The 27,136-nt window shown below is 38.9% G+C and overlaps 1 protein-coding gene across 8 annotated transcripts in view; it reads left to right on the plus strand.

Annotated features, from left to right (window-relative positions):
* Positions 1-27,136, plus strand: part of RFX7 (regulatory factor X7) — a 161,614-nt gene that overhangs the window by 123,708 nt on the left and 10,770 nt on the right. For all 8 annotated transcript variants that reach the window (XM_063639387.1, XM_063639388.1, XM_063639389.1 and 5 more), the window contains 3 exons: positions 17,995-18,111; positions 19,402-19,486; positions 26,326-26,533. In XM_063639387.1, coding sequence (XP_063495457.1) covers positions 17,995-18,111; positions 19,402-19,486; positions 26,326-26,533 — 410 coding nt within the window. The remainder of the gene's footprint in view (positions 1-17,994; positions 18,112-19,401; positions 19,487-26,325; positions 26,534-27,136) is intronic.

Genomic DNA, 27,136 nt, shown 5'->3' on the forward strand with positions numbered 1-27,136 from the left:
AAGGCTCACATGACCAGACTCCAAAATATACTGCAAAGCTGTAGTAACCAAAATGGTCCTACATAAAAACCAGCATAGTCCTGGCATAAAAGCAGACATATAGACCAATGGAACAGGATAGAGAATTCAAAAGTTAATCCACAATCTACAGCCAACTGATTTTTGACAAAGACACTAAGAACAGTCAATGGGGAAAGGACAGTCTCTTCAATAAATGGTGCTGAGGAAACTGGGTATACATATGCAGAAGAATAAAACTAAACTCCCACCTCTCACCCTATACAAAAATTAACTCAAAATGGATCAAAGACATAAATGTAAGACCAAAAGTATAAAATTAGCAGAAGAAAACATAGGGACTTCAGGACATTGGCCTGCAAAAAGATTTTATGAATAAGAGCTCAAAAGCACAGGCAACAAAAGCAAAAGTAAACCAATGGGATTATATCAGATCAAAAAGCTTCTTCACAGCAAAGAAAACAATCAATAGAATGAAAAGAAAACTTACAGAATGGGAGAAAATATTTGCAAACTATTCATCTAAACAGGGGATTCATATCCAGATCATTATATACAAGGAACTCAGACATTCAAGCTGCAAAGAAAAATCTGATTGTTAAATGGGCAAAGGACATGAGTAGACATTTCTCAAAAGATGGTGTACAAATGGCCATAGGTACATGGAAAAATGCTCAACATCACTAATCATCAGGGAGACGCAGATAAAAACCACAGTAAAGTATCATGTTACCCAGTTAAGATAGCTGCTTTCAGAAAGACAACAAATAAATGCTGGAGAGGATGCAAAGAAAAGGGAACACTTACACACTGTTGGTGGGAATGTAAAGTACAGCCACTATGGAGAACAGTATGGATGTTTCTTTTTTTTTTTTTTTTTTGGAGACAGAGTCTCGCTCTGTCACCCAGGCTGGAGTGCAGTGGCACGATCTCGGCTCACTGCAAGCTCCGCCTCCTGGGTTCACACCATTCTCCTGCCTCAGCCTCCCTAGTAGCTGCGACTACAGGCTCCCGCCACCATGCCCGGCTAAGTTTTTGTATTTTTAGTAGAGATGGGGTTTCACCGTGTTAGCCAGGATGGTCTCCATCTCCTGACCTTGTGATCCGCCCACCTCGGCCTCCCAAAGTGTTGGGCTTACAGGTGTGAGACACTGCGCCCGGCAGATGTTTCTTAAAAATACAGAGAGGTGTACCAAGATGGCCAAATAGAAGCCTCTACTGATCATCCTCCCTGCAGGAACACCAAATTTAACAATTATCTACACACACAAAAAAACGTAAGAACCAGAAATCAGGTGAATGATCATAGTACCTGGTTTTAAGTTGAAAGAGACACTGAAGAAGGTAGAATAAAGTCTTGAATTGCTGACACCACCTCTCCCCCATCTCCCAGCACCTGCCGTGGAGAACGAGTCCACTTGCAGGAGAGAGAGTGCAGCAGTTGTGGAACTTTGCATTGGAACTCAGTGCTGCCAACAGTGGGCAGAACTCAGTCAGCTCCCGTGGAAAGAGCATTCAGACCAGCCCTAGCCGGAAGGGAAATCTCTCATCCCAGTGGTTGGAAATTGAGTTCCCACAAGCCTCACCACTGCAGGCTAAAGTGCTCTGGAGTCCTAAATAAACTTGAAAGGCAGTCTAGACCACAAGGACTGCAATGTATAGGCAACTCCTAGTGCTTTGCTGGGCTCGGAACCAGTGGACTTGGGGGGCATACCACCTATTGAGACACCAGCCAGGGTGGCCAAGGGAGTGCCTGCATCAGCCTTCCCTCAACCTGAGGCAGCAAAGCTTGCAGCTCTGAAAGAACCCCTTCCTTCCATTTGAGGAGAGGAGAGGGAAACATGAAGAGGACTTTATCTTAAAGCTTAAATACCAGTTCAGCCACAGTAGTATAGGGCCAGGCAGAGTCTTGAGACCTCCATTTCAGGCTCTAGCTCCCAGATGACATTTCTAGACACACCCTGGGCCAGAAGGGAACCCACTACATTGATGGGAAGGACCCAGTCCTGGCAGGATTCATCACTTGCTGACTAAAGAGCCTTTGGGCGCTGAGTAATTAGCAGTGGTAACCAGGTTGTACATGCCAGAGGTCTTAGGTGAGATTCTGAGACATTCTGGCTTCAAGTATCACCCAGTGTATTTACAGCTGTGGTGGCTACAAGGCAAGACTTCTGCTTGGAAAAAGCAGAGGGAAGAATAAAGCGGATTTTGTTTTGCTGCTTAGGTGCCAGCCCAGCCACAGTGGGGAAGACCACCAAGAGGGCTTTTGGGGTCCCCGATTCCAGGCCTTGGCTCTTAGATGGTTTTTGTCGACCTATGGTATTTGGCTCTTAGATGGTATTTCTCGAATGCCATCCAAGGGTGAGAAATATCATCTGAAGGGTGAGTCCCAGATTTGAGAGCATTCACCACAAGCTGGAGAGCCCTTGGGCCTTAAGTGAACATTGGCAGTACCCTGGCAGTACTCCATGTGGGCCTGTGGTGGTGGACGTGGGGAGAGACTCCTCTGACTGGGGAATGGGGAAGGAAGAGTGGGAAGGAGTTTGTCTTGTGGTTTGGGTGCCAGCTTAACCACAGTAGGATAAAGCACCAGGTAGATTTCTAAGGTTTCTGGATCCAAATCCTGCTCCTGGATAGCATCTCTGGACCCACCTGGGGTCTGGGGCAACTCACAACCCTGAAGGCAAGGACAAAAGACTGGCTGGCTTCACAAACTGCTGATTGTAGAGCCCTAGGGCTTGAGTGAGAACATAAATGGTAGCCCTGTAGTGGTAATGGTGAGCCTTGGGCAATACCCAGTGCTATGCTTGTTTCAGGTCTAACCCAGCACAGACCCAGTAGTGATGGTCACAGGGCTGCTTGTGTCACCACTCCCCCAGCTCCAGGCATTTCAGCCTAGAGAGAGGGAGAGACTCCATTTGTTTGGGAGAAAATAAGGGAAGAGAACAAGGATCTCTGCATGGTAATGTACAGAATTCTTCCAGACCTTGTCCAAGGCCATCAATGTGGTACCTCTGTGAATCTGCAAGAACCACGTTACTGGACTTGTAATGCCCCCAAATGCAGATATCTCTGTGGTGGCCAAAAGCAGATCACAGCACAAAAGTCCCTTCGAATACCTGCCAAGTCTTTCGCAGTAGAATGGGTACAAACAAGCCCATACTATGAACACTACAATAAATATCTAACTCTTCAATATCCAGACACTGATGAACATTCACAAGCATCAAGACCATTCAGAAAAACATGACCTCACCAAACGAACTAAGTAAGGCACCAGGGACCAATCCTGGAGAGACAGAGATATGTGACCTTTCAAAAAGAGAGTTCAGAATTGCTCTTTTGAGGAAGCTCAAATAAATTCAAGCAAACACAGAGAAGGAATTCAGAATCCTATCCAACAAATTTAACAGAGATTCAATAATGTTTAAAAAGCAAATTCTGGAGTTGAAAAATGCAATTAATACACTGAAGAATGCATCAGAGTCTCTTACTAGCAGAATTGATCAAAAAGAAAGAATTAGTTACCCTGAAACAGGTTATTTGAACATACACAGTCAGAGGGAGACAAAAAAAAATTTAAAAAAGAATGAAGCACACCTACAAGATCTAGAAAATAGCCTCCAAAAGCCAAATCTAAGAGCTATTGGCCTTAAAGAGGAGGTAGAGAGAGAGATAGGAATAGAAAGTTTATTCAAAGAGATAATAACAGAGAACTTCCAAAACCTAGAGAAAGATACCAATATCCAGGTACAAGAAAGTTACAGAAAACCGAGCAGATTCAACCCAAAGAAGACTACCTCAAGGCATTTATAATCAAATTCCTATCTGAGGACATTGATAGACCCATATCTCTTGCCCTATACAAAAAGGTAAAGGATAAAGAAAGATTCTAAAAGCAGCAAGATAAAACAAGCAAATATCCTACAATGGACCTCCAGTACATCTGGCAGCAGACTTTTCAGTGGGAACCTTGCAATCCAGGAGAGAGTGGCATGACATATCTGAAGTGCTGAAGGGAAAAATATTTTACCCTAGAATAGTATACCCAGTGAAAATATCTTTCAAACAGGAAGGAAATAAAAAGATTTTCACAGACAAATGAAAGCTTAGGGATTTCATTAACATCAGACTTGGCATACAAGAAATGCCAAACAGAGTTCTTCAATCTGAAAGAAAAGACTGTCGAGCAGTAAGACATCATGTGAAGGTACAAAACTCAGTGGTAATAGTATATATGCAGAAAAAAACACAGACTATTATAACACTGTAATTGTGGTGTGTAAACTACTCATAGGAAGACTAATAGATGAAACAATCAAAAATAATAACTACACAACTTTTCAAGTCATAGTACAATAAAATATAAATAGAAACAACAAGTTTTTAAATGGGGAGACAATATTTGAGTATAAAGCTTTTATTAGTTCTCTTTTGGCTTGTTTGTTTATGCAATCCAATAATTTGTTATCAGCTTAATACATTGTAAGATATTATCTGCAAGCCTCATGGTAACCTCAAATCTAAAAACATAGAACAGGTACATAGAAAAATAAAAAGCAAGAAATGAAAAAGTGCTTCATAAAATTCAACATCTCTTCATGATAAAAACCCTCAAAAAACTGGGCATAGAATGAACATACCTTAACATAACAAAAGACATATGACAGACCCATAGCTAGTATCATACTGAAAGAGGAAAAACTGAAAGCCTTTCCTCTAAGATCTGGAACATGACATGGATGCCCACTTTCGCCACTTTTATTCAAATAGTACTAGAAGTGCTAGCTGGAGCAATCAGACAAGAAAAAGAAACAGGGCATCCAGACTGGAAATGAAGTGTCAAATTATCTCTATAGATGATATGATTTTATATTGGAAAAATCTAAAGACTCCACCAAAAAACTGTTAGAATGGATAAATTCAGTAAAGTTGCAGGATACAATATCAACATACAAAAATCAGTAGCATTCCTATTTGCCAACTATGAACAATCTGAAAAAGAAATCAAGAAAGTAATCCTATTTACAATAGCTACAAATAAAATTAAATACCTAAGAATTTACTTAACCAAAGAAGTGAAAGATGTCTACAATGAAAACTATAAAACATTGATGAAAGAAATTGAAGGGGACACAGAATGTAAAGGCGTTCCATGTTCATGGATTGAATCATTATTAAAATAATTATTATACTACCCAAAGCAATCTACAGATTGAATGAAGCCCCTATCAAAATACGAGTGACATTCTGCACAGAAATATTGTAGAAAAAACTATCCCAAATTTATATTAAAAGACCCAGAATAGCCAGAGGTATCCTAAGCCAAAAGAACAAAACTGGACTAATCACATTACCTTCAAATTATACTATAGAGCTGTAGTAACCAAAAAAGCATGGTACTGGCATAAAAACAGACACATAGACCAATAGAACAGAATAGAGAACCCAGAAACAAATTCATACATCTACAGTGAACTCGTTTTTTTTTTTTTTTTTTTTTTTGGAGATGCAATGTCACTTCATCACCCAGGCTGGAGTGCAGTGGCGCAATCTCAGCTCATTGTAGCCTCCGCCTCCCAGGTTCAGGCGATTCTTCTGCCTCAGCCCCCAAGTAGCTGGAACTGTAGGCACGCACCACCATGCCTAATTTTTTTTTTGTATTTTTAGTAGAGACAGCGTTTCACCATGTTGGCCAGACTGGTCTTGAACTCCTGACCTCATTTGACCCACCTGCCTCGGCCTCCCAAAGTGCTGGGATTACAGGCGTAAGCCACCGCACCCAGCCAGTGAACTCATTTTCAACAAAGATGCCACAAGCATACATTGGGGAAATGTATGGTCTCTTCAATAAATGATGCTGGGAAAACTGGATATCCTTATGTAGAAGAATGAATCTAGACCCCTATCTCTTGCCCTATACTAAAATGATATCAAAGTAGACGGAAGACTTAAATCTAAGACCTCAAACTATGAAACTACTATAAGAAAACACTAGGGAAACTCCAGGACCTTGCACTGTGCAAAAATTTCTTGAGCAATACCCTACAAGCACAGGCAACCAAAGCGGAAGTGGACAGATGGGATCACATGCAGTTAAAAAGCTGCACAGCAAAGAAAGCAGTTAACAAAGTGAAGAGATAACCCACGGAATGGGGAAATTATTTGCAAACTTTCCGTCTGACAAGGGATTAATAACCAGAATATAGAAGGAGCTCAAACAACTCTGTAGAAAAAAAAAATCTAATAATTTGATTTAAAATGGGCAAAAGACCTATATAGACATTTCTCAGAAGACATACAGATGGCAAAAAGGCATGTGAAAAGGTACTCAACATCGTTGTTCATTAGAGAAATACAAATCAAAACAGCAATATATAATCTCACCCCAGTTCAAATGACTTTTATCAAAAAGACAGACAACAAACAATGACAAGGATGTGGAGGAAAGGAAACCTTCATACACTGTTGGTGGGAATATAAGTTAGTAAAGCTACTGTAGAGAATAGTTTGGAGGTTCTTCAATAAACTAAAAATAGAGCTACCATATGATCTAGCAGTCCCACTGCTAGGTATATATCCAAAAGAAAGGAAATCTGGATATCAATATCTGCACTCCCATGTTTATCGCAGCACTGTTCCCAATAACCAAGATTTGGAAGCAACCTAAGTGTCTACCAACAGATGAATGGATAAAGAGAATGTAGCACATATGCAAGATGGAGTACTATTCAGCCATAAAAATAGAATGAGATCGTATCATTTGCAATCACATGGATGGAACTGGAGGTCACTATGTTGAGTGAAATAAACCATTTACAGGAACACAAACATCATATGTTCTCACTTATTTGTGGGAGCTAAAAATTAAAATAATTGAACTCATGGAGATAGAGTAGAATGATGGTTACCAGAGGCTTGGAAGCGTAGTGGGGGCACGGTAGTGAAGTGAGGATGGTTGATGGATACAAAAACATAGTTAGAAGGAATGAGTAGGATCTAGTATTTGATAGCACAACAGGGTGATGATAGTCAAGAATAATTAAATTGTACATTTTAAAATAACCAAAAGAGTATAACTGGATTGTTTGTAACACAAAGAATAAATGCTCAAGGTGATGGATACCCCATTTACCCTGATATGATTATTACACATTGTATGCCTATATCAGAGTATCCCATATACCCCATATATATATGCCTAATATATACTCACAAGAATTTTTAAAATATGTGTACATAGATGATAGATAGATAGATAGATAGATAGATAGATAGATAGATAGATAGGACTATCATATGATCCAGCAGTCCTACTGCTGAGCATTTAGCCAAAGGAAAGAAATCTATATATCAAAGAGACATCTAACACCCCCATGGTTTATTGCAACACTATTCATTATACCCAAGATAAAGAATCAACCTAGGTGTCCAACAGATGAGTGAATAAGCAAAATGTATGTGTACACAATGGAATACTCTTTAGCCATTAAAAATAAGATCCTGTCACTTGCAGCAACGTGAATGGATCTGGAGGTCATTATGTTAAGTAAAATAAACTGGGAACAAAGTTAAATGCTGCATGCTCTCACTCATGTGGAAGTTGATAAAAGTTCCTTTCATAGAAGTAAAAGGTAGAACAGAAGATACCAGGTGCTGGGAAAGGGGATGGGGATAGGAAGAGAGTGGTTAAAAGATACAAAATTAGAGCTAGATAGGAGGAATAAATTGTATAGTACTGAAAGATGACTATGCTTAACAGTAGTATATACTTTCAAGTAGTGCGGAGGATATTGAATGTTCCCAACACAAATAAATGACAGATGTTTAAGATGATAGATATGCTAATTACCCTGATCTGTTCACTGTACATAAGTCTACACGTTAGCTTTTTTGAAATTCTTAGTTTCAAAACCACATGCTGCTCTTCTCGGTTTTTGTTCATATTCTTTCCTCTACATGAAATAGACCTGCCTCACCCTCCTCCCACCCTAACACCCATATGATTAAATCTACTTGTTCTCTAAGGCCCAGTTTAGATCTGCTTTCTCCGTATATTAGACCCTTAGTTCTAGCTCAGGCATGGCATTTTATTTACAGTACTCTATGTAACTTTTATTGGAAAGTAACATACACACAGAAAAAAATATACAGATTATAAGTTTAGAGCTTGACATATCTTTACAAAATGAATACCCTCGTATTACCAGCATCCAGATTCAGAAACCAAACATTGCCATAATCCTGCCTCATATCCTCTTATACTCACTCTCTTTACCAGCACCTCTCTCTTGTCAAGGGTAACTTCTGTCCTGGCTTCTAATGCCACAGGCTAGCTTTGCTTGTTTTTGAACATTACATGAATGATATTATACAATATACTATATTTTTTATCTGGCTTTTTTACTCAATATTTGTACAATTTGTACAACTGTACAGTGTTTGTACAATTTATGCATTTTAGTTTATTCATTCACACTGCTATGTAGTATTCCACTTGTGAATATATACCATAATTTCTTAGCTCATTCTACTGTGTACGGACATTATCCTTTTTTCCATTGTAGTTTTAACTTGCATTTCCCTGATGACTAATGAAGTTGAGTGCCTTTCTTGGGCCAATTGGGTATTGTCTTCTGCGGAGAAGAATTTAAGTCTCTGTCCTTTTTTCTCACCTCTTCTATACATTCATTAATGGTAGGTAACTACATCTCACTCATTTTCTACTGACACAGATTCTATAAGAATGTCATACTGTTTACATTACAGCTGTATGTATTTATTAAGATTTTATGCAGAAAAGTAAAATTGAGGGCTGATCGGTGTTCTTCAGAAGGAACCTTTTGAAAATGTTGTAGTGCAACCAGTCAACAAATATGTATTGAGTACTGATTGTGTGACATTCTACCTGAGTCATTAGTAAAGAACCACTTATTTAACTACAAACCATCTTACAAACCATTTTACAAACCATCTTTACCTCTCTCTTCCTTAGTTTTCTCATCTATAAAATGGTATGATTACATCAGATGACACTAGGGTCTCTTGGCTTTTTTTGTTTTCATGTATACAACCTTGTGAAAATTTGAATTTATCCTTTTACTAACGTGAGTTCAGAAATGTTGCCAACTATTGAAGAACTAAGTGTAGTATAATTGGATCTGGATGGAAATTCAAAGATGACAGATGGGTTACTCAGGAATTTACTGGGTCAAGGCCCCTTCTTTCAATGTTTGTTAATTCTTAATCTATAGGTAGTTACTGTCGATAATTATAAATCTGAACATTTTATATGCAGTTAATTTTTTTTTTTGAAACGGAGTCTCTCTCTGTCGGCCCAGGCTGGAGTGCAGTGGCACGATCTCGGCTCACTGCAAGCTCTGCCTCCCAGGTTCACACCATTCTCCTGCCTCAGCCTCCCACGTAGCTGGGACTACAGGCACCCACCACCACGCCTGGCTAATTGTTTTTTTATATTTTTAGTAGAGACGGGATTTCACCTTGTTAGCCAGATGGTCTCGATCTCCTGATCTCATGATCCACCCGCCTCAGCCTCCCAAAGTGCTGGGATTACAGGCCTGAGCCACCGTGCCGGGCCTATATGCAGTTAATTTAAAACAAAGGAGACCTCAGGCAATCCACAAATGAAAATATGTATACAAAGAGAGCTCATACTATATGTAGAATATGATCAATATATTTATCACATATATGTGTGTGTGTCTTTGCTTTAAAAATAACAATCCAGATTCACCAAAAGAATAGTCATTTTTTAAAAGCCTGAATACATTAAGCAGACAGTCCCAGTTTCCCCCTCCACCACACACGTGTCAACTATAAATCTTTCTGTCTGTATGGATTTCTGTACTGTAGATATTTCATATAAATGGAATCATACAATAAAAAAAGAATAGTCATTTTAGGTGGGCGCAGTGACTCACCCCTGTAATCCCAGCACTTTGGGAGGCAGAGGTAGGCAGATCACCTGAGGTCAGGAGTTCGAGACCAGCCTGGCCAACATGGCAAATCCCTGTCTCTAGCAAAAATACAAAAAATTAGCTGGGCATGGTGGTGGGCGCTTATAATCCCAGATACTCGGGAGGCTGAGGCAGGAGAATTGCTTGAAGTCAGAGGTGGAGGTTGCAGTGAGCAGAAATCACGCCATTGCACTCAAGGTTGGGCAACAGAGCGAGACTCTGTCTCAAAAATAAAAAATAAAAAAAGAATAGTCATTTTAAATGGCTTCTTCATAGGCCATGAGAACTCAAGCCTTTAAGATTTACTTTTTACTGTGATTAAGACACAAATTTCTTTTTAAAATCTTGAGGATTTATCAGATGACTTCATAAACTATGGGATTTTTATTAGTAATTTATAAACTTCAGGTCAAGGTTCTTAACCTGTGAATCATGATTCACCATGACTGAATCTTTTTTGTAGGATTATTAGCCAAAATGATGGAAAGGAAAGGCAAGTCCTGGTTAAGGAGGTCATACATGATAATTTTTTACGTGTAAATAATTTAACTCTTCTTTAGTTTTGACTTCAAGCAAAGTAATCTTTCAGATATGTTGTTCATTGTATAGTTACCACAGAAAAAGCATTATCAGTGAGTTTCAAAGGTGATATATTAGTATGATCCTAGTCTAAGATCAGCTTACTAGTACTACTATCATTGTTCTACATGCTGTATCATTGTTCTGCCCAAAACACAGAACAATACGAAAAAGGTAAATTTCTTTTTTCTTTTTCTTTTCCTTTTCTTTGAGACAGAGTCTCACTCTGTTGCTTAGGCTGGAGTGCAGTGGCATGATCTCTGGTCACTGCAACCTCCACCTCCTGGGTTAAAGCGATTCTCCTGCCTCAGCCTCCCAAGTAACTGGGATTACAGGTGCCCGCCACCATGCTCAGTTAATTTTTTTTTTTCTGTATTTTTAGTAGAGACAGGGTTTCACCATGTTGCCCAGGCTGGTCCTGAACTCCTGAGCTCAGGCAGTCGCCCACCTCGGCCTCCCAGAGTGCTAGGAATACAGGCACGAGCCACCACGCCCAACTGAAAAAGACCAATTTCTTTATGGTTAGGGTCAGGCACTTTTGAAGAATTTTCTCTCCAGAGTCTTAAGATCTGTTTACTCCTTAAAAATAAGGGAGGATTACCACAACCACTTTCTAAGGCTCAAGCGAATCAGATATTTGACCATATTACTTTTACTTCATTTGTCTTTCAGATTGTCTAGCAAATGTTTTGTTTGATTAATACTTTTAAGGCAATGTAATTCTACCGTGTCTTTGGGACCTCCCAAAATTCCCATATCTTTTATTGGCATTTACAATATTTGAATACTAAGACTCACTAAAATAACATTATGGGTCTAGGTAAGTCTTAAGAGTCCTTTTAACAGAAAATTGATAATTCTTAATAAATTGTTTTTAAAAATATTAGGGAAAAAATTTAATGATGTAATTTTGGTTACAGTACAAGCATTCAGTTTGCTTTTTTTTTTTTTTTTTTTTTAATTTTATTTTACTCTACATTCCGGGATACATGTGCAGAATGTGCAGGTTTGTTACATAGGTAAACATGTGCCATGGTGGTTTGCTGCACCTGTCAACCCGTCACCTAGGTATTAAGCCCTGCATGCATTAGCTATTTGTCCTAATGCTCTTCCCTCCCCTCACTACCCCCGCAAGAGGCCATGGTGTGTGTTGTTCCCCTCCCTGTGTCCATGTGTTCTGATTGTTCAGCTCCCACTTATGAGTAAGAACATACAGTGTTTGGTTTTCTGTTCCTGCATTAGTTTGCTGAGGATGATGGCTTCCAGCTTCATCCATGTCCCTGCAAAGGACATGATCTCATTCCTTTTAATGGCTGCATAGTATTCCATGGTGTATATGTACCACATTTTCTTTATCCAGTCTATCATTGATGGGCATTTGGGTTGGTTCTATGTCTTTGCTATTGTGAATAGTGCTGCAGTAAACATACATGTGCATGTGTCTTTATAATAGAATGATTTATATTCCTTTGGGTATATGCACAGTAATGGAATTGCTGAGTCAAATGGTATTTCTAGTTCTAGATCCTTGAGGAAGCTCCACACTGTCTTCCACAATGGTTGAACTAATTTACATTCCCATTCCCACCAACAGTGTAAAAGTGTTCCTATTTCTGCACATCCTTGCCAGCATCTGTTGTTTCTTGACTTTTTAATAATCACCATTCTGACCGGCATGAGATGGTGTCTCATTGTGGTTTTGATTTGCATTTCTCTAATGATCAGTGGAGATTTTTTTCATATTTTTGTTGGTTGCATAAATATCTTCTTTTGAGAAGTGTCTGTTTATGTCCTTTGCCCACTTTTTGATGGGGTTGTTTGTTTTTATCTTGTAAATTTAAGTTCCATGTAAATTCTGGATCTTAGACCTTTGTCCGATAGGTAGATTGCAAAAATTTTCTCTTATTCTATAGGTTGTCTATTCGCTCTGTTGATAGTTTCTTTTGCTGTGCAGAAGCTCTTCAGTTTAACTAGATCCCAGTTGTCAATTTTAGCTTTTGTTGGAATTGCTTGTGGCGATTTCTTCATAAAATCTTCTCCCACGCCTATGTCCTGAATGGTATTGCCTAGATTTTCTTCTAGGGTTTTTATGGTTTGGGGTTTTACATTTAAGTCTTTAATCCATCTTGAGTAAATTTGTGTATAAGGTGTAAGGAAGGGGTCCAGTTTCAGTTTTCTCCATATGGCTAGCCAGTTTTCCCAGTACCATTTCTTAAATAGGTTTGTAGTTCTTGAAGAGGTCCTTCACTTCCCTTGTTAGCTGTATTCCTAGGTATTTTATTCTCTGTAGCAATTGTGAATGGGAGTTCATTCATGATTTGGCTCTCTGCTTGTCTATTGTTGATGTATAGGAATGCTTGTGATTTTTGCACATTGATTTTGTATCCTGAGACTTTGCCGAAGTTGCTTATCAGCTTAAAGAGTTTTTGGGCTGAGACGATGGGGTTTTCTAAATATAGGATCATGTCGTCTGCATACAGAGACAGTTTGACTTTGTCTCTTCCTATTTAAATATCCTTTCTTTCTTTCTCTTGCCTGATTCCCTGGCTAGAACTTCCAGTACTATGTTGAATAGGAGTGGTAAGAGTACATTCTTGTCTTGTGCTGGTTTTCAAAGGGAACGCTTCCAGCTTTTGCCCATTCAGTATGATATTGGCTGTGTTCGTCATAAATAAATCTTACTATTTTGAGATATGTTCCATCAATACCTAGTTTATTGAGAGTTTCTAACATAAAGGGATATCAATGTTTTTCGAAGGCCTTTTCTGCATTTATTGAGAGAATCATGTGGTTTTTGTCATTGGTTCTGTTTATGTGATGGATGACATTTATTGATTTGCGTATGTTGAACCAACCTTGCTTCCCAGGGATGAAGCTGACTTGATGGTGGTGGATAAGCTTTTTGATGTGCTGCTGGATTCAGTTTGCCAGTATTTTATTGAGGATTTTTGCATTGATGTTCATCAGGGATACTGGCCTGAAGTTTTTTGTTGTGTCTCTGCCAGGATTTGGTATCAGGATGATGCTGGCCTCATAAAATGAGTTAGGGAGGAGTCCTTCCTTTTCAATTATTTGGGATAGTTTCAGAAGAAATGGTACCAGCTCCTCTTTGTACCTCTGGTAGAATTTGGCTTTGAGTCCATCTGGTCCTGGGCTTTTTTTGGTTGGTAGGCTATTTATTACTGCCTCAATTTCAGAACCTGTTATTGGTCTATTCAAAAATTCAACTTCTTCCTGGTTTAGTCTTGGGAGGGTGTATGTGTCCAGGAATTTTTCCATTTCTTCTAGATTTTCTAGTTTATTTGTGTAGAGGTATTTATAGTATTCTCTGATGGTAGTTGTATTTCTGTGGGATCAGTGGCGATATCCCCTGTATCATTTTTTATTGGTTTATTATCATTTTTTATTGTTTTATCTGTGGGATCAGTGGCGATATCGCCTGCATCATTTTTTGTTGCTATTTGATTCTTCTTTATTCATTCAGTATGCTTATAGTTATCAATTAGCAATAAAAATACCTCATCTGTTAAATAAAGGGATTAGTGCACCTCTCTGTGCAAGTTCCTCATCTATAAAATATGTTTAATAAAACTACCTGTCCTAAGGTTGTTGAGAGGATTAAATGATTTAACACAAAGAAAGCACTCAAAAAATGTCAGGTATGGTTAGGTATCCCATGACTATATTTTACCACAAGTCTTTTGTGATTCTTTTTTTTTTGTATATTTTTGTACCATTAAACAATGTTTACCTTTAACTTGTACAATTAAATTTGTAAGTGACATGAATGAATATTAAAGACTGAATTGTTACCATGGATTTTGAGTGATGTGTTCATAGTCATACTGAATATTAGACTTAATTTCAGGCTTAAAAATGTACTTTTAAACAAGGAGCAAGAGAAAAAAAAAACAATTCTTTCTTTTTTTTTTCCGAGACAGAGTCTTGCTCTGTTGCCCAGGCTGGAGTGCAGTGGCACGATCTCGGCTCACTGCAAGCTCCGCCTCCTGGGTTCATGCCATTCTCCTGCCTCAGCCTCCCAAGTAGCTGAGACTACAGGCACCCGCCACCACACCCAGCTAAATTTTTGTATTTTTAGTAGAGGCAGGGTTTCACCATGTTAGCCAGGATGGTCTCAATCTCCTGACCTTGTGATCCGCCTGCCTCGGCCTCCCAAAGTGATGGGATTACTGGTGTGAAATTATTTCATTTTTAAAATGACATTAGAGTGTTAGTGATTGCGTGAACAGAACATTCTCCGTTCCTCACCCTTTTTTGAGTCTTGCAAAGTATAATCTGACAGAGTTAAGAGTTAATTGACACTGTATCTTGCTTGGTCAACCTGCAGCTAACGTTATGAAGCAGGAAAATGAGATGTAAACTAACCAAGATCTCCACATGGCCTGGAATGACCAATGGTTTGTTATATAGCACAAAATTGAATAAATATTATGTAAATACTTACTAAATTAGATTTTTAAAAGAATCATTGAATATCTAGATTTTTCTTAATGGGGAAAGGTGTCCTATTGAAATTCTTTTTCTTTAAAAATTATAACCACTAGAAATTGGATAGGCCACCTCACAATAAAGAGTCCTCCCCATCAAAGAGGGGTTCATGTTGAGGTAACCCATCATTTAGGAGTATGACCATTTCTACATCTGGCAGGAACTTGAACTATACAACTTCTGATTTATTTTTTTCATTTCTAACATTTCACAAAATTAAAGAAATTGTGAACCTGTTCTAGGTATTGTTCTTGTTGTTTTTACATTGATGCCCTCTTTATTTTCTGTTTGAAATGAGTTATCAGAGCATAAAGTTTTGAATCATAGGCAATTTTCTTCTGACATGATTCAGGAGGAATAATTTGAGCTATTTATATGTCTACAAAGTACTTTTAATATTTATCCACCAGAGTATTTGACAATGAGGTTGTTATATCCTTCCAAAAGGTAGAATAAGTATCAAAAACCAGATGGAATTGGATGATTTTGTGAAATAACAACACAATATAAATTGTATTTGAAAAACAAATTGGCATTGGTCATCTGGATACCAAGAAAGACAAGAAACTTTTTATCTGAGGAATGTGAGCCCTTTTAAATTACTGGGCCCAGTGGGGCATTAAAATGTGAAAGTAGTCATCTCTCACTCCCCTCTTTGAGCTAAGTAATCTGCCTGCTGTATGGACTTTAGACTGTCACCACCAAGTAACCATAAACTAACCTAACAATGCCATATGCTAGGCAGCATAACTCATATCCTATAGTTCAACAATGTATAGCCAATTACTAATCAGTTATTTCTCTACACCAATGAGAATTCTTGACAAACAATTTTTGTAATTGCCCCCGTCCTTTTTTTCTTTAAAAACATGAGCCTCTCCTTCATTCTCTGGAGCACTTCTCAGCATTTCTCAGTCTGCAGTCCTCAATCTTGGCCCAAATAAACTTACTTACTATATTAATTTTGCTCACTTTATGTCTTTAGGTCGATGATACTTAACATTACTTCTTTTGCCAACCTTTCTCCTACCCCTTCTGCCAAAGTAAAAAATTTTGGTTTACTAACGTAATGAAAAAAAAAAATAATCAAAATCTGAAACACAGAGGGAGAATAGAATGGATATATTATCTCTCAAATGTCTCATTACACTGCCTCTGTTTATTTGATTTCAGTTTTTTAGGCCCATTTCTGCCAGTGCTGTCCTAGGATCCAGAGGGGGGCAATGTTTCTTCTTTGCTTTTTTAAGTCTTTTAATGTGATGAAGACAAATTAACTATTATGTGATTGTAACTCATGCAAAGAAAAGAAACAGATTACACTGATAGGGAACATGATGAGGGTGTGGCATGAGGACATTGCTTTAGTCAGAAGAGATCCTTTCAAAAATCGTAAAATTTAAGCAGAGACTTGAAAGATAAGAAAAGTAATGTTCCAGGTAGAGGAACCAACATGGGTCGAGTCCCTGAGGTGCAAAAGAGCCTCATTCTCATTTTCTTTTTGTGCCGATTTGAACCATAAAGAACTAATTTAACTTGCTTCTGAAATTGTTGTGATTTGATGCAGCTCATTTCCATTGTCAGCACCCAAAATAGTTACCTCTTCACTTTGCACCTTCAACCTTGCAAGACCCCCTGAGCCCTCAAAGTATCAAGTTTAGTCTCAATTTAAATATGAGGCTGCTAACACCTCCTGTATGGGAAACTTTCAGTACACATTAGTTCCCTTTCTGCTCGTAGCATTGTTGGTGATGTGTTTGCTGGGCTACTCCTTCCCGTCTAACCCCCAGGGGTATGCAGGATTTGCTGTGGGAATAGGGAAGCGACAAACAAGAAATACCATTGTCTCCAGACCTACCCCTATTCTTTCTGTATTAAGTCTCCCAGGGGTCTCTGCCTCCTCTTGAGTCTCTCCCAACTTAACTTCTTGAGCTCAGGTCACTTTAGGGATGTTATCAGGACATTCAGCAATCTACAAAAAGACCCAAGTCCTGGTTTCCATTACACCCTGCCCACCATGTGTTCCAGTTGTTTTCATTTCTTTTCTGCATGACTTCATCAAGAAGCTGTCCTGGTTGATGCTAAATGAGAGGTGAGGCGGAGACAAGGGAATTCCTCTGGCTTCCTCTTCATTCATATTTCCCAGATAGTGGTTCTCCCAAAGGCCTTGGTGGCCAGAATAAGGTGTGGCCTTGGTCTGCTGCTGAACTGGTAGAGGATTGACATTTTACCTATGACTGGCAGCTCTAGAGAAAAACAGAACACCTGATTCCAGTAGCAGTTAAGACTTGGTGTGTCTCCAGATCCCACTTGAAGTTACTGTCTTACAAAGTAACTTTTTTCTTGGCAATACTAGGGATGGTGGGGGTAGAAGGAGGATAACACTAGGACCTTTGGAACCTCTCCCCGTGCCTGTTTTTTCTCTTATCAGTAAAATGAGAGTGTTGGTGTATTCATAGGGTCCCTTTTAGTTCAAACATATCACATTTCTAAATTTTAAACCATCTAGTAGTATTATCTCTGTCTGATGTGCGTGATATGTATATTGGAAATTATCCCAGTATGTGAGCCTGATACATATGTGGAAACTTACAGCCCTACTGGCTGAGCTGGATATATTCATTTATGAGCGCTGGTTGGGATTGTAATTCGAAAACTTTGTACCAACATTATATCTTACTGAAAGATTTAGGAATGTTATTGAAAGCAGGACTGTATACCCTGAGGGTGAAGCCAGCTAACTAAACCTGAGTTAACATGCATCACCAAAGAGTGATAATCACAGACGTTGTGGTAAATGACTTGAAAGATCCTTTGCTTCACTTTGTCAGAAGGATCAAATTGTATTGAAATAGCACCCCACGATATAATTCTGAGTCCTGTCACTCTAAATTGGTCCTTCCTTCTTTTGCAGGAGCTATTGTGACAATCTTGGTTACCATCCATTAAGTGCTGCTGATTTTGGAAAGATCATGAAAAACGTCTTTCCAAACATGAAGGCACGCCGTTTGGGCACAAGAGGCAAATCTAAATATCCTTTACCAGAATGGTTTTAGTAATAGCTCTGCGTTCTCACTTGTTATAGAACATCTGTTGTAGTTCAACTGGCAACTTTATTTAGAAATAAACTTCAAATTAAAGCAACTCAAAAGCATTAAGTAGAATAATTGCAAATGTAACTTTCACAGGTATTTATCACACTGTGAAAGAAATAGCAAATAATGGTTTATTCATAGATTAGAATTGTGATAGATTTTACCTTAGTCTATCAATGTAAAGTGTTATTAATGGTCTGATCTCCTTTGTTTTAACAGTAAGAAGTTTTGAGGCCTGCCATATGTTTAACAATTATATGAATAAAAGTGGAGAAAGATGCTAGCTTATCTTCTTTTCTTCCTTTAATTTAGAAACATAGGGGATCTCCTTGGCAAAAAAAAAATCTTATGGAACTTTAACAGAAACACTAATCTTTCAGTACAAGTATTTTTCAGCCATCCATTTAAAGCCCATATTAAAATTAAAGCCAGAGTATAGAAAAGGTCCTTCTTGTGATGGAGAAATACTTAGGAGCAAACAGAAATAAGGAAATTAAAATTAAGAATTCATTATAGTTCTTTCTCCTCTTAGAAGAAGATTGTAAAGTAGAGGGTCTTTGTATCATATTAGGATTACATCCATTTTCTCCCTCTTTAGCTCTTGTCCTTTTTTCAGAGCATAAAATGGAGGAGATGAGAGAGGAAGGGGAAGGGAAGAAACTTGCTTTTCTAAAATGGTTCCAGGTGTTCTCTAACCACTTGTTGCATGACCTATTCTTGCTTCCCAAATGCAAACAAAAATGTTTTGATGTGTCTTTGGCATGTTACAGGTGATAATCCTGTATGTTTCAGTGGAAAAAGAGATACGAAAAGGTTAAAGCCCTTGTGACACTCTTAAGAGTTGTTTTTGTCCCGGTGCCCTGGGCTAAAGTTTCCCTTCCCTGTGCCAGGTTTCCATCTGGCTATTCATTTCCTTCTGACCTGTTTGTTACTGGTGGCTGGCACAGCATATTAGGAACATTTATTCATAAAATTTATAACAGATGAGAATCCTTTCATTTAAGACAGTAGTATTTAACATTCTAAAAGGACATTTCAGTTTCAAAAGAGTAAAAGTGTCCCAAGTTTTTAATATTAAGGTTTTTCTTACTGAAGAATTCAGAAAGTAGATGTTATGTCATGTTGATTTTTTTCTCATTTCATATAGTTACTTCTAAAGTGCTGTCTGTATAAGCAATTCATCAATTCATTTAATTTTGAATATTTAGACCTTAACTGTTTATTACATATTGCTACAGTGGACTAAGAAAAAAAGCTTTTGTTCATATGCCAACACTGCCCAACCTTGACTTTCACAAAACTGGAGATGGGGTAAGAATTCAGCCTTTTCTTTTTAATAAGTAAAATTGTACCTTTATATCAACATTGAAATGCATCCTGCAAAGTCTCATTTGGTTAAGGCTAGCGACTGTGCTTTTTACAAATAAGAAAAAAAAAATCACACAGTGGCTGAAAAATGTTAATGTATATGACCTACATCAACATGAAATTTGGGGGAACAAAAGTTTTGAAGTTACTGATTTCTTGATATTTCCAAAATATATATTGACTATATGTGTGTATAGTCAAGAGGAAAAAGTCAGTCATCATGTAATATGTTTTATAGGAATTTTAGAAAAAATATGTGGCTATTGGCATAGTTTTATTGACATTAGAAAGATTCAAAATATCAGTCTTCTTGTATGTTTAAAAACCATTTAAAATGTTATATTCGCGGGGGTGGAGCCAAGATGGCCGAATAGGAACAGCTCCGGTCTCCAGCTCCCAGCCCCAGCGACACAGAAGACGGGTGATTTCTGCATTTCTGCTTGAGGTACCGGTTTCATCTCACTAGGGAGTGCCTAACAGTGGGTGCAGGACAGTCGGTGAAGCGCACTGTGCGCGAGCCGAAGCAGGGCGAGGCATTGCCTCACTCGGGAAGCGCAAGGGGTCAGGGAGTTCCCTTTCCTAGTCAAAGAAAGGGGAAACAGACGGCACCTGGAATATCGGGTCAGTCCCGTCCTAGTACTGTGCTTTTCCAACGGGCCTGGAAAACGGCACACTAGGAGATTGTGTCCCGCACCTGGCTCGGAGGGTCCTATGCCCACAGAGTCTCGCTGATTGCTAGCACAGCAGTCTGAGATCACGCTGCAAGGCGGCAACGAGGCTGGGGGAGGGGCGCCCGCCATTGCCCAGGCTTGCTTAGGTAAACAAAGCAGCCAGGAAGCTCGAACTGGGTGGAGCCCACCACAGCTCAAGGAGGCCCGCCTGCCCCTGTAGACTCCACCTCTGGGGGCAGGGCACAGACAACCAAAAACTCAGCGAGAACCTCCACAGCCTTAAATGTCCCTGTCTGACTGACAGCTTTGAAGAGAGTAGTGGTTCTCCCAGCATGCAGCTGGAGATCTGAGAACGGACAGACTGCCTCCTAAAGTGGGTCCCTCACCCCTGAGCAGCCTAACTGGGAGGCACCCCCCCAGTAGGGACAGACTGACACCTCATTCAACCGGGTACTCCTCTGAGACAAAACTTTCAGAGGAACTATCAGACAGCTGAATTTGTGGTCTCACGAAAATCCACTGTTCTGCAGCCACCGCTGCTGAGACCCAGCCAAACAGGGTCTGGAGTGGACCTCTAGTAAACTCCAACAGACCTGCAGCTGAGGGTCTTGTTTGGTAGAAGGAAAATTAACAAAGAGAAAGGACATCCACACCAAAAACCCATCTGTACATCACCATCATCGAAGACAAAAAGTAGACAAAACCACAAAGATGGGGAAAAAACAGACCAAAAAAACTGGAAACTCTAAAAAACAGAGCACCTCTCCTCCTCCAAAGGAACGCAGTTCCTCACCAGCAACGGAACAAAGCTGGATGGAGGATGACTTTGATGAGTTGAGAGAAGAAGGCTTCAGACGATCAAACTACTCTGAGCTACGAGAGGAAATTCAAAACAATAGCAAAGAAGTTAAAAACTTTGAAAAAAAATTAGAAGAATGGATAACTAGAATAACCAATGGAGAGAAGGGCTTCAAGGAGATGATGGAGCTGAAAGCCAAGTTTCGAGAACTACGCGAAGAATGCAGAAGCCTCAGTAGCAGATGCGATCAACTGGAAGAAAGGGTATCGCTGATAGAAGATGAAATGAATGAAATGAAGAGAGAAGGAAAGTTTAGAGAAAAAAGAATAAAAAGAAATGAACAAAGCCTCCAAGAAATTTGGGACTATGTGAAAAGACCAAACCTACGTCTGATTGGTGTACCTGAAAATGATGGGGAGAATGGAACCAAGTTGGAAAACACTCTGCAAGATATTATCCAGGAGAACTTCCCCAATCTAGCAAGGCAGGCCAGCATTCAGATTCAGGAAATACAGAGAACGCCACAAAGATACTCCTCAAGAAGGGCAACTCCAAGACACATAATTGTCAGATTCACCAAAGTGGAAATGAAGGAAAAAATGTTAAGGGCAGCCAGAGAGAAAGGTCGGGTTACCCACAAAGGGAAGCCCATCAGACTAACAGCTGATCTCTCAGCAGAAACTCTACAAGCCAGAAGAGAGTGGGGGCCGATATTCAACATTCTTAAAGAAAAGAATTTTCAGCCCAGAATTTCCTATCCCGCCAAACTAAGCTTCATAAGTGAAGGAGAAATAAAATACTTTACAGACAAGCAAACGCTGAGTGATTTTGTCACCACCAGGCCTGCCCTAAAAGAGCTCCTGAAGGAAGCACTAAACATGGAAAGGAACAACCGGTACCAGCCCCTGCAAAAACATGCCAAATTGTAAAGACCATCGAGGCTAGGAAGAAACTATAGCAACTAACGAGCAAAATAACCAACTAACATCATAATGACAGGATCAGATTCACACATAACAATATTCACGTTAAATGTAAATGGGCTAAATGCTCCAATCAAAAGACACAGACTGGCAAACTGGATAAGGAGTCAGGACCCATCAGTGTGCTGTATCCAGGAAACCCATCTCACGTGCAGAGACACACATAGACTCAAAATAAAGGGATGGAGGAAGATTTATCAAGCAACTGGAAAACAAAAAAAGGCAGGGGTTGCAATCCTAGTCTCTGATAAAATAGACTTTAAACCAACAAAGATCAAAAGAGACAAAGAAGGCCATTACATAATGGTAAAGGGATCAATTCAACAAGAAGAGCTAACTATCCTAAATATATATGCACCCAACATAGGAGCACCCAGATTCATAAAGCAAGTCCTCAGTGACCTACAAAGGGACTTAAACTCCCACACAATAATAATGGGAGATTTTAACACCCCACTGTCAGCATTAGACAGATCAACGAGACAGAAAGTTAACAAGGATATCCAGGAATTGAACTCAGCTCTACATAAAGTGGACCTAATAGACATCTACAGAACTCTCCACCCCAAATCAACAGAATATACATTTTTTTCAGCACCACACCACACCTATTCCAAAATTGACCACATAGTTGGAAGTAAAGCTCTTCTCAGCAAATGTAAAAGAACAGAGATTATAACAAACTGTCTCTCAGACCACAGTGCAATCAAACTAGAACTCAGGATTAAGAAACTCAGTCAAAACCACTCAACTACATGGAAACTGAACAACCTGCTCCTGAATGACTATTGGGTACATAATGAAATGAAGGCAGAAATAAAGATGTTCTTTGAAACCAACGAGAACAAAGACACAACATACCAGAATCTCTGGGACACGTTCAAAGCAGTGTGTAGAGGGAAATTTATAGCACTAAATGCCCACAAGAGAAAGCAGGAAAGATCCAAAATTGACACCCTAACATCACAATTAAAAGAACTAGAAAAGCAAGAGCAAACACATTCAAAAGCTAGCAGAAGGCTAGAAATAACTAAAATCAGAGCAGAACTGAAGGAAATAGAGACACAAAAAACCCTTCAAAAAATTAATGAATCCAGGAGCTGGTTTTTTGAAAAGATCAACAAAATTGATGGACCGCTAGCAAGACTAATAAAGAAGAAAAGAGAGAAGAATCAAATAGATGCAATAAAAAACGAAAAAGGGGATATCACCACCGATCCCACAGAAATACAATCTACCATCAGAGAATACTACAAACACCTCTATGCAAATAAACTAGAAAATCTAGAAGAAATGGATAAATTCCTCGACAAATACACCCTCCCAAGACTAAACCAGGAAGAAGTTGAATCTCTGAATAGACCAATAACAGGTTCTGAAATTGTGGCAATAATCAATAGCTTACCAACCAAAAAGAGTCCAGGACCTGATGGATTCACAGCTGAATTCTACCAGAGGTACAAGGAGGAACTGGTACCATTCCTTCTGAAACTATTCCAGTCGATAGAAAAAGAGGGAATCCTCCCTAACACATTTTACGAAGCCAGCATCGTCCTGATACCAAAACCTGGCAGAGACTTAACCAAAAAAGAGAATTTCAGACCAATATCCTTGATGAACATTGATGCAAAAATCCTCAATAAAATACTGGCAAACCGAATCCAGCAGCACATCAAAAAGCTTATCCACCATGATCAAGTGGGCTTCATCCCTGGGATGCAAGGCTGGTTCAACATACGCAAATCAATAAATGTAATCCAGCATATAAACAGAACCAAAGACAAAAACCACATGATTATCTCAATAGATGCAGAAAAGGCCTTTGACAAAATTCAACAACCCTTCATGCTAAAAACTCTCAATAAATTAGGTATTGATGGGACGTATCTCAAAATAATAAGAGCTATCTACGACAAACCCACAGCCAATATCATACTGAATGGGCAAAAACTGGAAGCATTCCCTCTGAAAACTGGCACAAGACAGGGATGCCCTCTCTCACCGCTCCTATTCAACATAGTGCTGGAAGTTCTGGCCAGAGCAATCAGGCAGGAGAAGGAAATAAAGGGTATTCAATTAGGAAAAGAGGAAGTCAAATTGTCCCTGTTTGCAGATGACATGATTGTATATCTAGAAAACCCCATTGTCTCAGCCCAAAATCTCCTTAAGCTGATCAGCAACTTCAGCAAAGTCTCAGGATACAAAATTAATGTACAAAAATCACAAGCATTCTTGTACACCAATAACAGACAAACAGAGAGCCAAATCATGAGTGAACTCCCATTCACAATTGCTTCAAAGAGAATAAAATACCTAGGAATCCAACTTACAAGGGATGTGAAGGACCTCTTCAAGGAGAACTACAAACCACTGCTCAATGAAATAAAAGAGGATACAAACAAATGGAAGAACATTCCATGCTCATGGGTTGGAAGAATCAATATCGTGAAAATGGCCATACTGCCCAAGGTAATTTATAGATTCAATGCCATCCCCATCAAGCTACCAATGACTTTCTTCACAGAATTGGAAAAAACTACTTTAAAGTTCATATGGAACCAAAAAAGAGCCCGCATCGCCAAGTCAATCCTAAGCCAAAAGAACAAAGCTGGAGGCATCACGCTACCTGACTTTAAACTATACTACAAGGCTACAGTAACCAAAACAGCATGGTACTGGTACCACAACAGAGACATAGATCAATGGAACAGAACAGAGCCCTCAGAAATGATGCCGCATAGCTACAACTATCTGATCTTTGACAAACCTGACAAAAACAAGAAATGGGGAAAGGATTCCCTATTTAATAAATGGTGCTGGGAAAACTGGCTAGCCATATGTAGAAAGCTGCAACTGGATCCCTTCCTTACACCTTATACAAAAATTAATTCAAGATGGATTAAAGACTTATATGTTAGACCTAAAACCATTAAAATCCTACAAGAAAACCTAGGCAATACCATTCAGGACATAGGCGTGGGCAAGGACTTCATGTCTAAAACACCAAAAGCAATGGCAACAAAAGCCAAAATCGACAAATGGGATCTCATTAAACTAAAGAGCTTCTGCACAGCAAAAGAAACTATCATCAGAGTGAACAGGCAACCTACACAATGGGAGAAAATTTTTGCAACCTACTCATCTGACAAAGGGCTAATATCCAGAATCTACAATGAACTCAAACAAATTTACAAGAAAAAAACAAACAACCCCATCAAAAAGTGGGCAGAGGACATGAACAGACACTTCTCAAAAGAAGACATTTATGCAGCCAAAAAACACATGAAGAAATGCTCATCATCACTGGCCATCAGAGAAATGCAAATCAAAACCACAGTGAGATACCATCTCACACCAGTTAGAATGGCCATCATTAAAAAATCAGGAAACAACAGGTGCTGGAGAGGATGTGGAGAAATAGGAACACTTTTACACTGTTGGTGGGACTGTAAACTAGTTCAACCATTGTGGAAGTCAGTGTGGCGATTCCTCAGGGATCTCGAACTAGAAATACCATTTGACCCAGCCATCCCATTACTGGGTATATACCCAAAGGACTATAAATCATGCTGCTATAAAGACACATGCACACGTATGTTTATTGCGGCACTATTCACAATAGCAAAGAGTTGGAACCAACCCAAATGTCCAACAACGATAGACTGGATTAAGAAAATGTGGCACATATACACCATGGAATACTATGCAGCCATAAAAAATGATGAGTTCGTGTCCTTTGTAGGGACATGGATGAAACTGGAAAACATCATTCTCAGTAAACTATCGCAAGGACAAAAAACCAAACACCGCATGTTCTCACTCATAGGTGGGAATTGAACAATGAGAACTCATGGACACAGGAAGGGGAACATCACACTCCGGGGACTGTTGTGGGGTGGGGGGAGGGGGGAGGGACAGCATTAGGAGATACACCTAATGCTAAATGACGAGTTAATGGGTGCAGGAAATCAACATGGCACATGGATACATATGTAACAAAACTGCACATTGTGCACATGTACCCTAAAACCCTAAAGTATAATAATAAAAAAAAAAACAAAAAAAAAACAAAAAAAAAAAAAAAAAAAAAAAAAAAAAAAAAAAAAAAAAATAAAATGTTATATTCGCAAGGCTGCTGACTGCTGTGCACTAGTGGGTATGAGTCCCTTATTTGCAAAGCTCTTATATGTCTGCCAGTGGGTCAATTCATACTACTTTAACCCACAGATTTATATTGTATCTTCTAATTAAGAATACATATCTTTAACGTGCTTCAATTTAATTTCTCTGGTCTTTTACAAGTTAACATTTCCTTTTTTCTTTGCCTAGTTGGAAGGAGCTGAACCTTCTGGGCAGCTTCAAAATATTGATGAAGAAGTTATCTCTTCTGCTTGCCGTCTTGTGTGTGAGTGGGCCCAGAAAGTGTTAAGCCAACCATTTGACACCGTCTTGGAATTAGCCCGCTTCCTTGTAAAAAGTCACTATATAGGCACCAAGTCAATGGCAGCTCTAACTGTAATGGCAGCAGCACCAGCAGGTACAACATTACTGTGAACAAGCTAAAAACTGACAGAGGTATTACTGTATTTAGAATTGGTAGCAAAAGAAGAGTTAGATCAAAGAACTTCATCCTTTCAGTACTTGTATGAGTTCACTCTTACTCCACTTAACACTAAATTCAGATGGGTTTGTTGAGCCAAGAAAATAATAATCCTTTCATTATAAAGCTTAATGCTATGTTTCTATATATTGCTTTGCTGGCATATGAAACTGTAGATTCCCCAGCTGATATGTTATTAATTTTCCCATTGCTACTTTTACATTTATAGAATGTGTTTAGATGTACTTTTATATGTACGTATATGTATATGTGTATCTAAATTAATATTAGAAGTAAAATAATAAGATTAAATTTGAAAATTACTTGTTAGATTCCCATTCCAGAAACTAATGCTTACAAATAAAATTATCTTTGCACACTGTGACAGGTAACTTAGTCTCAAAAAAACAAAACTGTACGAAGCCTTACTAAAAAATAACAAGAGTGATATTTTTTACTATGCATTCATATGACTATTTTTATTCAAAGATGAATTTTTGGAATTGACAATTTTGGGAATTGAGTCTTGTTAGAATGACT

Source organism: Symphalangus syndactylus, chromosome 5 (assembly GCF_028878055.3).
Source record: "Symphalangus syndactylus isolate Jambi chromosome 5, NHGRI_mSymSyn1-v2.1_pri, whole genome shotgun sequence".
Classification (NCBI taxonomy): Eukaryota; Metazoa; Chordata; class Mammalia; order Primates; family Hylobatidae; genus Symphalangus; species Symphalangus syndactylus.